The 15,053-nt window shown below is 42.8% G+C and overlaps 1 protein-coding gene across 1 annotated transcript in view; it reads left to right on the forward strand.

The window, feature by feature from the left end:
- The window catches only part of ctr9 (CTR9 component of Paf1/RNA polymerase II complex), a 49,310-nt gene that overhangs the window by 10,924 nt on the left and 23,333 nt on the right, over nt 1-15,053 (forward strand). Inside the window, exons 6-14 of the mRNA XM_078220841.1 lie at nt 2,341-2,489; nt 5,527-5,634; nt 6,936-7,043; nt 8,013-8,249; nt 8,356-8,445; nt 9,259-9,387; nt 9,722-9,905; nt 11,389-11,477; nt 14,860-15,045. Of these exons, the coding sequence (XP_078076967.1) occupies nt 2,341-2,489; nt 5,527-5,634; nt 6,936-7,043; nt 8,013-8,249; nt 8,356-8,445; nt 9,259-9,387; nt 9,722-9,905; nt 11,389-11,477; nt 14,860-15,045 (1,280 nt within the window). The remainder of the gene's footprint in view (nt 1-2,340; nt 2,490-5,526; nt 5,635-6,935; nt 7,044-8,012; nt 8,250-8,355; nt 8,446-9,258; nt 9,388-9,721; nt 9,906-11,388; nt 11,478-14,859; nt 15,046-15,053) is intronic.

Here is a 15,053-nt window from a genome sequence, read left to right on the forward strand (position 1 = left end):
ACAGATAATGGAAGCATGGATGAGGGTTTTAGCAGCAGATCGGCTGAGACTGGGACGAAGTCGAATGAGATTCTGGTTATAGAAATAACTGGTCTTGGAGATGCACAAATATTTGGTCAGAAGCTCATCTCGGGCTCAAATGTGGCACCAAGGTTGTGAACAAATTGGTTTAATCTCAGCCCGTTGCCAGGGAGAGGGAGGGAGGGCCTGGATAGTTAAGGGAGCAGAGGTTGGAGCAGGAACCAAAAACAATGGCTTCAGTCTTCCCAATATTTATTTGGAGGAATTTCTGCTCATCCGGTACTGGATGTCAGCTAAGTGCTCTGATAACTTAGCAGCAGTGGAGGAGTTAAGGGAGGTGGTGGTGAGGTAGAGCTGCGTTTCATTAGTGCACACGTGAAAACTAATGTGTGCATTTGGGTGATGTCACCAAAGGGCAGCATGTAGATGAGAAACAGGTGGGGCCAGACATGGATAGATCCTTAGGGGCACCAGTTAATGGCATGGGAGCAAGTGATTGCAAGTGATTCTCAAGCTCCGATTAGATCGTCAAAATGACAATCTAAATAACAATATTAAAAAAATATTTTCCCATTTAAGTTAGTTTGACCACTCCAGAAGAGCTGCCTTCAGTTCTGGGTACCAAACCGCAGGGAAGATATATTGGCCTGGAGGGGCTGCAGAACACAATGCCAGAATAATTTTGAGGTTTAAAGAGTTAAATTACAAAGATAGAATGTCTCTTATGTGTCAGCGATTGAGGGTGAATGTAATTGGCACAAAAGTAAAATACTATTGGAAATCAGAATTAAAATCAGAAAGTGCTGAAAATGAAAAAACAAAGATTTGGTGCAAAGCAAAAGGGGTGGTACTAGGCAATTAAAGGAACTGAAAATGGGTCTTTAAGAGCTGGAATTGACAACATAACAGTATCTGCTGTCTTTAAAAAAAAAAAGGACCTGAAATTGTTCAATAATGATTGACTGCACAAATTATAAAATATCTTATTGAAAATGAGGTACTGGTCCATGATCTAATTGAATTGCTGGATCAAGCTCCAGCAGCTGAATGGCCTCCTCTGCCTAGATAGGCGGGATGGTAAGTAACCCTCTCGAGACTTGAAGCATTCTCTCTTTATGTGTCCACTTGGATTTGAAGAATAGTCGATGTATGTAACCTTTCTCCCAAAGTTTTACTCCTCAATCTGAAGCAGTATTCATTCTCCCTCCCCTTCACCCTGGCCTGCACCATATCTGCCAACTGAGTTAAGATCAGAAAACTGTACGCTAATGGCCTCTCAATAGCAACTTTCAGTTTTTCCCTCTCCTTTTACAGGCTGTATTTTTACAAGGAGTTACAACCTTCCTACCTCATGATGTGGCAATTCTTGGCACACAAGTCTAGAATGGAGAGTCAACTAACTCATAGGGGTAATCATAAACCTATCACGTTCTCAACCAGCACCATTTTAAAAAATTAATTCCAGGGATGTGGTTATGGCTGGCACGGCCAACATTTGCTGCCCATCCCTAATTATCCCTTGGGAAAAGTGGTGGTGAGCCGCCTTGAACCACTGCAGTCCATGTGGTGAAGGTGTCCTATATTTTGTTGGGGCGGGAGTTTCAGGATTTTGACCCAGTGATAATGAAGGAACGGAGATAAAATTCCAAGTCATGCTGGTATGTACTTGGAGGGGAGCTTGGAGGTAGTGGTTTTCACATACACCTGCTGCCCTTATGCTTCTAAGATGGTGGAAGTTGTTGTTGGAAGGTGCTGTTGAGAAGGCCTTGAGTAGATACTGCAGTGTATTTTGTGGATGCTGCCAGGTGGAGAAGGGACAAATGTGTAAGTTGCAAATACATGCTTACAGCAGAGGCAGCTTGTTTAGTTATTGGGAGGTGGGAATTGCATGCTGGCTTTCCACTTACTTCTGCCTCAATTACATGAATTGTCAATAAACACGTTGAATCACAGTGTTTTTGCACACAGAAGGAGGCCGTTTGGTCTGTCATGCCTGTGCCAATTCTCTGAAACAGCTTTATCTCTCTCCAGATCCTTCAAAATTTTTATTCTTCAGCTATTCATCCTCTTTTTAGCTGCTTCCAATATTGTTTCCATATCAAAACAACTCTAATCAAAAATGAACCATTATCTTTTGTTGTTCTTGTGATTAACTTAAATTTATGTGCTCTGGTTCCCGACTCTCAGACCAGTGGAAAATCTTTTTCTAATTTGCTGGATAAAATCCTTCAAACGCCCCACTTCCTACTGGAGAAACCAAGCAAGTGTTTGATGTATTAACTTTTATCAGATTGTGACTCCTGTTCCTTGTCTCCGCAGCTGAGGTGCGACTGGGAATGGGCCACTGCTTTGTGAAGCTGAGTAAACTGGAGAAAGCTCGGCTTGCATTTGGAAGGGCTCTGGATCTCAACCCGAAATGTGTTGGGGCGTTGGTGGGGCTGGCTGTCCTGGAACTGAACAACAAGGAAGTGAGTTACCTGCCTGGGCTTGTAATCTGCTCTGGAGTCAGAACAGGGCTGACATCAAACAGATTCAGCAAATCTCCTGCCAAATATAGTTGCTTTTATCACTCAATTTAGAATGGGTGCATCAAGAACTTGCATTTATACAGTGCCTTTAACATAGTGAAATTTCTCATGGGAGTTGTTATTAGACAAATTTGGAAAGGCCAACAGTGTTTAAAGTGTCTCTCCTGGCAACGTAATGCAATTGAGCAGTGATATTCAAAGCTTTCTATGCAGGGCCATCCCAGCAAACATCTCTCACAGTCCCATGAGACACCCCAGTCCTAACTTCAGAAAGATAATTCTAGATTTTTCAAGACAAGCAATAATTTTTCGTAGGATCATATAGCACATGAGGAGACCATTTGGTCCAAAACATCTTGAAAGAGCAATCCAATTACTCCAAAATATCCTTGCTCTTTCCACATAGCTCTGCAATTTTTTTTCCTTTTTAAGTATTTATCCAATGCTCATTTGAAAGTTACTGAATCTGATTCAACCCACTTTTCAAGGAGTATGTGCAGATCATTACTCATTGCGTCAAAGAATTTCTCCTGCTCGTCTCTCAGTTTCTTCTGCCAATTACCTTCAGCTATGATACTGTGAGTAATGCTGTTGTATGAGTCAGGAAGCTCTAGGTTCAAGTCCCACACCAGGGATTTAAACACTAGATCCAATCCAAGTTCAGGACTGAGAGAGTGCTGTGCTCTTGGCCTTCAGATGATAAGTTAAACCTAGGCACTGCTGTGGACTCAAAAACTTCCTTAAAACCAGTCGAAGAGGAGCAGGAGTATTCTCTCCAATGTCCACCAACATTGCTAAATCAGATGATATGGTCATTGTCTCAGTGCTGTTGGTGGGATCTTGCTGTGCATAATTTGACTGCATTTGCTGCACTGTAACAGAATTTAAGAAGTATTTCATTGTCTGAAGTGATTTTGATTTGATTTATTATTGTCACATGTATTAACATACAGTGAAAAGTATTGTTTCTTACGCACTATACAGACAAAACATACTGTTCATAGAGAAGGAAACGAGAGAGTGCAGAATGTAGTGTTACAGTCATGGCTAGGGTATAGAGAAAGATCAAATTTAATGCAAGGTAAGTCCATTCAAAAGTCTGACAGCAGCAGGGAAGAAGCTGTTCTTGAGTCGGTTGGTACGTGACCTCAGACTTTTGTATCTTTTTCCCGAAGGTAGAAGGTGGAAGAGAGAATGTCCGGGGTGCGTGGAGTCCTTAATTATGCTGGCTGCTTTGCCGAGGCAGCGGGAAGTGTAGACAGAGTCAATGGATGGGAGGCTGGTTTGCGTGATGGATTGGGCTACATTCACGACCTTTTATAGTTTCTTGCGATCTTGGGCAGGGCAGGAGCCATACCAAGCTGTGATACAACCAGAAAGAATGCTTTCTATGGTGCATCTGTAAATGTTGGTGAGAGTCATAGCTGACATGCCAAATTTCCTTAGTCTTCTGAGAAAGTAGAGGCGTTGGTGGGCTTTCTTAACTGTAGTGTTGGCATGGGAGGACCAGGACAGGTTGTTGGTGATCTGGACACCTAAAAACATGAAGCTCTCGACCCTTTCTACTTCATCCCCATTGATGTAGACAGGAGCATGTTCTCCTTTACGCTTCCTGAAGTAGATGAAAATCTCATTCGTTTTGTTGACATTGAGGGAGAGATTATTGTTGCCGCACCAGTTCACCAGATTCTCTATCTCATTCCTGTACTCTGTCTCGTCATTGTTTGTGATCCGACCCACTACGGTGGTGTCGTCAGTAAACTTGAAAATAAATTGGAGGGGAATTTGGCCGCACAGTTATAGGTGTACAAGGAGTATAGTAGGGGGCTAAGAACACAGCCTTGTGGGGCACCGGTGTTGAGGATTATCGTGGAGGAGGTGTTGTTGCCTATCCTTACTGATTGTGGTCTGTGGGTTAGGAAGTTCAGGATCCAGTCGCAGAGGGAAGTGCCAAGGCCCAGGCCACGGAGTTTGGAGATGGGTTTCGTGGGAATAATAGTGTTGAAGGCTGAGCTGTAGTCAATAAATAGGAGTCTGACATAGGTGTCCTTGTTATCCAGGTGTTCCAGGGTTGAATGTAGGGCCAGGGGAATGGCATCTGCTGTGGACCTGTTGCGGTGATAGGCAAACTGTAGTGGATCCAGGTAGTCTGGGAGGCTGGAATTGATTCGTGCCATGACTAACCTTTCGAAGCACTTCATAATGATAGATGTCAGAGCCATTGGCCGATAGTCATTAAGGCACGCTGCTTGGTTTTTCTTAGGGACCGGGATGATGGTCGTCTTCTTGAAGCAGACAGGGACCTCAGATTGTTGTGCTTTATGACATCCTGAGGTTGGGAAAGTTGCTGCATAAAATGCAAGTTTCTTTTCACCTTAATTCCATGTCTGCGGGTTACCAACCCACCTGTCAATAAAAACAGTTTCCCCTTTTTTACCTCATTGAAATCATTTGAGGTTTTGTTGTGGAAAAAATAATGGGAAACTAATGGTTCCAGCGACACTGAGGTGTGTTTCTAGAGAGAATGGATTGATAGAGATAAAAGCAAATTACTCCAGATACTGGAATCTGAAATTAAAAAGAGAAAATGCTGGAAAATCTCAGCAGGTCTGGCAGCATCTGTCAGGAGAGAAAAGAGCTGACGTTTCGAGTCCAGATGGCCCTTTATCAAAGCTCTTTTGGATTGATAGTGATGGTGATTAAATGGGAGGTGAGTTGGCTTACAGCAGCAGGGAAACAGGTTGGGTTTCATTGCCTCTTCCGGTTCCAGAATCTTCATATTCTCTTGTGTCCTTCAGTTGAATTTGCTGGATACCTTGAAAACATAGCTTTCTGTTGACGGAAACAAGAGATGGCTAAAACTAGTTACGGTGAATCGTGATTTGTGCAGGTGACGTGGCTCACTTAACTGCATTTGCAATCATTATGTACTGAATGTTGGATAAACTGAGTTGTAAACCCTTTTTTGTCTCCCAAGGCTGATTCCATCAAAAATGGCGTGCAACTACTCTCGAGAGCTTACACGATTGATCCCAGCAACCCTATGGTGCTAAATCACCTAGCCAATCACTTCTTCTTCAAAAAGGTACAAATACATATATGGATACGGTGGTATCGTGGTGACATAAACGGATTACTAATCTAAATGCCTGGGTCAGTAATCCATTGAACATGAGTTCAAATCGCACCAATGCAGTTGCTGAGAATTTGAAATCATTGCCAGTGAAGGTATTGGATTGTTGACTAACTAGTTCAGCTTTGGCCCTTTACAGGAGGAAATCTGCTGTCTTTATCTAGTCTGGGTTTATATTTCTTTCTTGATGGGTTTTGTGCTACCCCAGTTTGTTGTGTGATAGAAACATAGAAAATCAGAGCAACAGTAGGCCATTCAGCCCTTCGAGCCTGTTCCACCATACATTATGATCATGGCTGACCATCCAACTCAATAGCCTGATCCCACCTTCTCCACCCCCCGCCCCCACCATGTCCCTTGGCCGCTTTCGCCCCAAGAGATATATATCTAACTCCTCCTTGAAAACATATAATGTTTTGACGTCAACTATTTTCTGTGGTAGCGAATTTCTCAGGCTTACCACTCTGTGAGTGAAGAGATTTCTCCTCATCTCAGTCCTAAAAGGTTTACTCCATATCCTTAAACTATGACCCCCTGGTACTGGACGCCCCCACCATCAGTAACATCCTTCCTGTATTTGCCCTGTCTAGTCCTGTTAGCATTTTATAAGTTTCTATATGAGATCCCCCTCATTAACTCCCGCGAATATAATCCTAACCGATTCAATCTCTCCTCGTACATCAGTCCCGCCATCCTAGGAGTCAGTCTGATGAATCTTCTCTGCACTCCCTCTTGTGCCTTGATGTTCTCTCTTTTGCTGAGCAGGACAAGGAGTTTAGAGAATTCTTAAGAATTAGAGAGAGAAAGTTCAAGGTTTTATGCTGTCAGATATTTTGGAGACATCGTTTAAAATAAACTTTTTAAACAGATTTTACCTACAGTTTTCCAGAGTAACAGTTTATAGACTTTTTTGTAAATCATCTGTGTCAATAGGTAGGTTTGATCCCGTTTCCCTCTCGGGCTAGGAGTACCTGAGATTTTTGTCTCAAAATCACATGAGTATATTCCATGGAACTCTAGGAGCTACATGGAATCCACATTCCTTCTAATTTACAGATTTATCAAATTGTTAACAGACCTTTGATTGAGGGCTTAAAGATTGTCCTTCCTAAACCTCCAGGCTCCCTCTCAAATCCAAGCCCGCAAACGGGAAGAAATAAAGACTAGTGTTTTTACAATTCATGGGTAACTGGATGTGTATAAATGTTACAGCACTGTAGAGTTCAGTTTTTAAGTTTTCTGATCCTTTTTAGGATTACAGCAAAGTACAGCACCTGGCTCTTCATGCCTTCCATAACACTGAGGTGGAGGCTATGCAAGCGGAAAGCTGCTATCAGCTGGCCAGGTCCTTCCATGTTCAGGTGAGTTAACATAGCCTTTCAATCCAGCCTGTTCTCTGTATCACACCGGTTTACCATAGAGAAATCACCTGCTTCAGACTGAGATATTAACAAACAGGAAGATAGGAACAGTAGGCTATGCATCCTTTCGAGCCTGTTCCATCATTCATTTAGATCTGTATCTTAACTCCATTTACCTTCCTTGGTTCTGCACCCCTTGATACTCTTTCCCAACAAATCTCTCTGATTGTAATCTCGGGGTCGGTATTTGTCTAAGTGATCAAGAAAAGTTGAAAGAAACTTGGCTTGTTTTTATTAACAAAGCGGTTTCAAGACAGCCCCCTTATAATGTTCCAGTTTGTAAAGGCCATCAATCAAATTGATCAGACAAATGGTGCACCATGATGCAAGGTTGAAAGAACGGAGGCACAAGTTTAAAAATGAGACAGCTGATGAACTTTCTGCATGTCAGGGTGCAGAATTGTCGTCAAGTATGCCTGAAGACTAGTGGAGTTGGCGTTATAAACAGGCTCAGTCGACAATTTGATAACCTTTAGTCCAAAGAGAGAAGGCGAGTAGATTGGGTTGAGATTAATAGAAAAGAGAGTAGTTGGACCTAATGGGCTTTTTGAGGTTTGAACAGTTCTTGTGGCAATCCTAAAAGAAGACTGGGAGGAAAGTTGTGATTATTATGCTCTGGTAAAAGAATTAGGTTCAGTGTGTGGGCTGACTGGCCCCTTCTCACAACAGCTTCGATTCCATGAATCATTGGTCAGGTGTCTTCTCCCTTTTCTCTGAACTAAGATAAGGCTCATTTGTCCATACACCACACTTTATAGCTAACATAGAAAATGTGGCTCAGTTTCTGTGCATAGATGCACGTTCAAAGACTATTTTGCACAGGGTTGCTTTGTACCTGGAACATGAGCTAAGCTTGGAATCTTGCCGATGGTGGCAGCATAAAGATACTTCGCCATTTTGTTCCTACAGGGTGATTATGACCAGGCTTTTCAGTACTACTATCAAGCCACACAGTTTGCTTCCACCACTTTCGTCCTGCCTTTCTTTGGCCTTGGGCAGATGTACATTTATCGAGGGGACAAGGAGAATGCAGCACAGTGCTTCGAGAAAGTCCTCAAGGCCTATCCCAACAATTACGAAACTATGAAGATTCTAGGTTCACTCTATGCCACCTCAGATGAGCAGGAAAAGAGAGAAGTTGCAAAGGTACACACCTTGCCATTGTTAACTTTCGCAGCTTAGCTGTGAACTTGTTTTGGTGTGTCACTTAACAGCTGCAAAATTCACCAAATTTTGTTTTCTTATTTCTAAGGGACATTTGAAGAAAGTGACTGAACAGTATCCGGATGACGTGGAAGCCTGGATTGAACTGGCTCAGATCCTTGAACAATCGGATATTCAGGTACAGCAGCAAAATACTGCGCGTGATTCGAATCTGAAATAACAGAAAACGCTGGGAGACACTCAGCACAACACGACCTGTGGAGAGAGAAATAAAATTGACGTTCGTCAGAAATGGAAAAAGTGAGAGCTGTGGCAGGTATTAAGCAAGTACAGAGGCTGGGAGGGTTGGGGGAGGAAGAAAGAACAAAGGGGAAAGATTTATGAAAGGGTGCAAGGCAAGAGAATAAATGAAAAAATGAATAATGGGGCATGGCAAAATGAGATGGTAATGGAACAAGTTCAAAAACAAAAGATATGTCAGTTTGTGTGTAAGTGACAATGGCAGAATCATTACCAACAGCTGCTATTCAGAAAAAGTGCAAGCAATTGTTAGGATCTGAAGTTTCTGGGTCAATGATCAATATTCAGATTCCAGTGATTTGTTTTCTTTGTTTATGGGATGTGAGCATCTGTGGCTCGACCAGCGTGTATTCGCCATCCCTTAATTGACCTTGAGAAGGCGGTGGTAAACTACCTTCTTGAACCAGTGCAGCCCACATGGTGTAGATGTACCCACAGTGCTGTTACAAAGGGAGTTCAAGGTGGTGCGAGACTTGGAGATGGTTGTCTTCCCATGACATAGTATCAGTGAGATAGACATTATGGGGTGTCAAAGCATGGTTGAATGGAGAGCTGGGTATTAGCAGGATGGGATTTAATGGACCGAATGGCCTTTCCACATCCTTGGCTGTCTTATCTTCCTGGATACCCTTGGGCCTTTTGTTACTACAACCGCATTTAATGATGGGACCTTATTGAATTCTGTTCACAGGGGGCACTATCAGCTTACGGAACAGCCACACGCATCCTTCAGGAGAAGGTGCAGGCTGACGTTCCTCCTGAAATCCTCAACAATGTTGGAGCACTTCACTTCCGATTGGGAAATTTGGGAGAAGCCAAGGTAATCTTTAGACATTTAACCAAGCAGTTTTCCAGTTTGCCCCAAAGCATTAATGATAACTAATCATAATGTAATATATAATTCCACCTTCCTTGCCCCCCTCTCTGTGCCCTTCCCCTTTCCTCCCGTCCTCCAATCCCCCTCTACTTGCTCTCCCTTTTTCTTCCCTTCCCCCTCCTCATCTCCCCTGTCTCTTCCCTTCTCCCCCCACCCCATCTCCTTCTGTTTTTATAGTAGCTGCCATCTACTTGTTACTGTAGACCTTGGCCCCTTCGACCCACTTACCTCGATGCTTTCTATGTTGTAAATAAAATTAATTGCCCTTTTGTGGCAGAAATACTTCCTGGCATCACTCGAACGTGCCAAGGCTGAGGCAGAGCACGATGAGCATTACTACAACGCGATCTCAGTCACCACCTCCTATAACCTGGCCAGGCTGTACGAGGCCCTGTGTGAATACCATGAGGCAGAAATATTATACAAGAATGTTTTAAGAGAACATCCAAATTACGTAGACTGTAAGTAAAACCGCTGTCCTGATTTTTCCTGGGGGGGGCGGGGTAACACTATGTATTTGGTCAAGGTTAGGGGGTGAATCTCTGGTTTTTAATCCCGGTTGATAGGTTTTGAATCATGTTCATGCAGTGAAGTCACGTTGCTTGTAGAAGACTCGTGTCTATTTAAGTGTCATGTTGATTGTGCCCTTGAGATGATGGTGAGTGATTTGAGAAATAAAAGAAGAGAAGATGACCTCAGGGTGTCCCCAAGTCCTTTACAACCAGTGAAGTCCTCTTGAACCTGTAGTCACCATTGTAATGGAGCAAACCCAGCATCTAATTTACATCCAGCAAACTCCTACAAACATCAATCGGGTAAATGACCTGATAATCTATTTATAGTGACTTGGTGGAGTGAACTCCTTTGCACTTCTTTGAATAGTGTCATGTGATTTCTGTCATTTGAACTAATAGTCCAGAGGACATTAAGTCAGATTCCAGCTTCACGTCGGGAATTTCCATTTAAATTTTTTAAAAGGGATCCATAGAAGTGTCCAAAATCTCAGCTAATTCCCAAATGTGCTTCAGGAAAGGAAACCACATCCTTACTCACTCTGGGCCTATCCCACACCAATGGGGTTAATTCTTACCTGCCCCCTGAGTTGTATCCTCAGCAAAACACTCAATTATATCAAACTTGTTGTCAGCAGTTCAATAAGAACCAACTTCTACAGGTGGGCGAGGAATGAGCAATAAATGCTGGCTTTGCCATCAACACACTCAATCCAAGAATGAACTTTAAACAGTTTGATAGAAGCATTGGGTGGGACTTTTCGCGCAATCTGCCGTGTGTTTCGCAATGGCGGAGGTGTCTCACCATCGGCCGGCTGTGGAATCTTCCAGTCCCGTTGTTCTCAATGGGGTTTCCCACTGAATGCATCCTTTGTCACTGGGAAACCCACAGTGGCGGTGCGCTGTGGGGTGAACAGCTGGAAGGTTCCAGCCCTTGTTCATGTATGAAATAGAGTTCAGTGTTTAAGGACTGGTTGAAATTCTCATGCTTGCAAAAATGCATGTCTCTTGGCTTGCTTGGCATTGTGAGTTCCCAAAGTTTTAATGAGTTTCTTGTAATTAAGACTTATGTTCCTGAAATAAGAATGGAAACTTAATTTGCAAGTGTCTAGCACACAAGTGTTATAAAATCTCATAAATTCAGTTTAATGATTTTGGAGAATAGTTTTTTTAAAGGGTTGTACAATGTTGGGTATGTATTAATATATGCACCTATCATGGTGGCTGATTATATTTAGAGTTGAAATGATTCTTCCAAATTCTCCTAGCTTTTTAATGTTTGGCCATGTAGGGGTAGCAAAGGGTAGGGATTCTCTTCCTCTTGTGGTTATTCCGCAAGGGTTTCTTTGCAAGTCCAGACTTTATTGACACATGCATTAAATAGGAAATATTTTATAATGTCTTTTTCTCTCTCTGAACAAACTCTGCACAGGTTACCTACGGTTGGGCTGCATGGCAAGAGATAAGGGGAATTTTTATGAAGCCTCGGATTGGTTTAAAGAAGCTCTACAAATCAACCAGGTGGGTGCAGGTGAAATGCGCAAAGGAATTTGTAGGCACCTCTGCAATTAAACCAAATCTTTTATGACAACAGCAGCAATTTATCTAGCATGTCTCAAGATGCTTCACAGGAACATTACCAAACAAGATGTGAGACCACAGCCACAAAAGGAGATATTAGGGCAGCTGACCGGAAGCTTGGTCAAAGAGAGAGTTTTTAAGGAGAAACGTAAAGAACGAGAGGTTTAGGAAGGGAATTCCAGAGCCAGGGCCCAGGCAACTGAAGGCATGATTGCCTGTGGTGGAGCAGTGAAAATCAAGGATATACTAGAAGCCAGAATTGGGGGAGCATGGAGACCTGGAGGATGTTACAGAGATAGGAATGAACGAGGACTATGGAAACATTTGAAAACAAGGACAAGAATAACACATTTCATAACCTCACTAACACCACCTACTCCCACAAGTACATGCTGGAAATATAGTGGCATGGATCCTCCATTTATCCACTTGACCAAGATTCGCTAGCTGTGGTTCACTTCCAATATTTCCTGTTTTCTTAAAGTGTACTTGGGATGTGGCCTGACACCGCTGAGGCAAGATTTATTGCTCATATCCGAGAGAATATTAGGAGTTCACCACATAATGTAATCCCTGAGGAGTATTACGGAACCATTTGGGGTTTTACAGCAACCCACCCAGTCGCTTTCTCCCTCCCAAACCTCTCTGCCTCTCTGTCTGCCTTCAAGATCCTCAAAGCCCAAATCTTTGACCAAATTCTTTGTCACCTTTTCCAGTTGCACGGGATTACATAGATAGGGTATACAACACAGAAAAGGCCATTCGGCCTAATTAGTCCATGCCAATATTTATGCTGCATTTGAACCTCCCCGTCTATCCTCAATTAATTGTATCAGCATTGCCCTCTGTCCCATCTCACTCCTGTGCTTATTTAGCTGTTTAACTGAATCTATATTATTCTCGTCAGTCACTCCATATGGTAGTGATTTCCATATTCTCATGGGTAGAGTTGCTTTCTTCCGCTTGGTGTCAACTTTTATTTGTTAGCATTCCTGTCTTGGGATATTTTATTGTGTTAAAGTGGCAATGTAAATGCAAGCAGTTGCTGTTCTTGGTGCCAACCTGTCATTTAACAGATTAGTTGAATTCAGTGGTGTGGTAGACTATTATAACATTAATCCTATATCACAGCACTCAATTGCACATTATACTTTCTCTTCAGTTCCATGACTTTAATGGCTTCCTGACCTTGATTTATCCTGTTACTCCCTTACCATAAAGTTTGTACCTCACCAAGTTTATCAAGCTGTACTTCAGCCTTGCTTTGAAACTACAGCACATAAGCAAACTGCTCAACCCAACAAGTTCCTGCCGGCGTTTTTACACCGGGTGGCACGGTAGCACAGTGGTTAGCACTGCTGCTTCACAGCTCCAGGGACCTGGGTTCGATTCCCGGCTTGGGTCACTCACTGTCTGTGTGGAGTTTGCACATTCTCCTCGTGTCTGCGTGGGTTTCCTCCGGGTGCTCCGGTTTCCTCCCACAGTCCAAAGATGTGCGGGTTAGGTTGATTGGCCATGGTAAAAATTGCCCCTTAGTGTCCTGAGATGCATAGGTTAGAGGGATTAGTGGGTAAAATATGTAGGGATATGGGGGTGGGGCCTGGGTGGGATTGTGGTCGGTGCAGACTCGATGGGCCGAATGGCCTCTTTCTGTACTGTAGGGTTTCTATGATTTCTATGACCGTGAGAGCCTCATCTCACCCAATTAGCATATCCTTCTTGTCCTTTCTCTCATTTATCCAACTTCCCCTTAATTGCATCAGTGCTACTTATCTCAACTACTTTGGTAATAAATCCACATTTTCACCGCTTGCTGCATAAAGAAATGCTGAATTCGTTTATGGATTTATTAGTGACAATTTTATATTTATGGCACTTATTTTGGTCTTCCCCACCATCACGTATCTATGTCCATCTTATGAAACCCCTTTCTAAGTTTTTACAATTGCGATAGACAGGGGATGCTGGTAAATATTTCCTCATACCCCGAGCCTTACCCAGTCCTATATGACTCACATCAACTCTGGTTTTGTTTACATAAGAACTGGAAGAGGGAGTAGGCAATTTAGCCCCTCGAGCCTGCTCCGCCATTTAATATGATCATGGCTGATCTAATCTTAGCCTCAACTCCATTTTCCTGCCCGGTCACCATAACCCTTCAACCCTTACTCATTAAAAATCCGTCCACCTCTTCCTTAAATTTACTCAGTGTCCCAGTATCCACTCTGGGGTAATGAATTCTACAGACTCACGACCCTTTAAGAGAAGTAATTTCTCATCTCTGGTCTAAATCGACCACCCCTTATCATAAACCTGTGACCCCTTGTTCTAGATTGCCCTACAAGAGGAAACATCCTCTCAACATCTACTTTGTCAATTCCCCTTATCACCTTGTACATCTCAGTTGGATCTCTCATTCTTCTAAACCCCAGTGAGTATGGGTCTAAACTGCCCAATCTCTCTTTTTGTAAGACAAACCCCTCATCTCTGGAGTCAATCTAGTGAACCTCCTCTGAACCGTTTCCAATGCAACTATATCTCTCCTCAAGTAAGGGACCAAAACTATACACAATATTCTATGTGTGGTCTCACTGATGCTTTGTACAGCAGCAGCAACACTTCACCACTTTTATATTCTATTTCTTTAGCAATTAATGTTAAATTTCCTTTCAGACTGATTCTGACAGTCATTTTCAGCCAATATCATTCTGTTTTGTTCTAGCCTTGCAATTTCCAGAAAGCACTTAACTCAGTGCCACGAGAATGTTTGGAAATGGAAGCCATACTGTTTTCTGTATCGTATTGTGGGATATCTGCCATATACTCGCCCTATAGTTGGGTCAGGGTTAAATGTTTTGGGCATTTTTCCTTCAGCATCTTCCAATATCTGCATACAGTGACCATCTGGAAATTTGCTGCCGTTAAGCAAATGCTTGCTCCAGTTATTGTTTACTTAATTTACAGGCACCACATATAGTCTAGCACACGAACACATGCATGCACAAACCTATGTACATGCGTGCATACATGTTCCCACCTGCACACAAATGTTGGACATTCACATGGTTGTGCACAGGCTCATGCATACTCAGATAGTTCCCAACCTAGGTGGAAGGATTGATCTACATGCAGCTTTCCATTGCACTGTGTTATGTCCAAGAGTTTGAACTGAGCTACTTCTGTTTGTCTTTCTGACTTCTCCTTAAAGCGAAGACTTCACCTGAAATTCGAGCTGCAGCTATGAAGGGAAAATGTTCAGAGATGACAACTCCCCCAAAATACTCATTTTTAAGTTAACCATTATTCTTAATGTTGTCCTCAGGATCATCCAGACGCATGGTCGCTGATCGGGAATCTTCACTTGGCTAAGCAGGAATGGGGACCTGGACAGAAGAAGTTTGAACGAATCTTGAAGCAGCCGTCGACTCAGAATGACACCTATTCCATGTTGGCCTTGGGTAATGTTTGGCTTCAGACTTTGCACCAGCCAACCAGAGACAGAGAAAAAGTAAGAAA

The sequence above is a fragment of the Mustelus asterias genome, chromosome 9 (assembly GCF_964213995.1).
Source record: "Mustelus asterias chromosome 9, sMusAst1.hap1.1, whole genome shotgun sequence".
Lineage (NCBI taxonomy): Eukaryota > Metazoa > Chordata > Chondrichthyes > Carcharhiniformes > Triakidae > Mustelus > Mustelus asterias.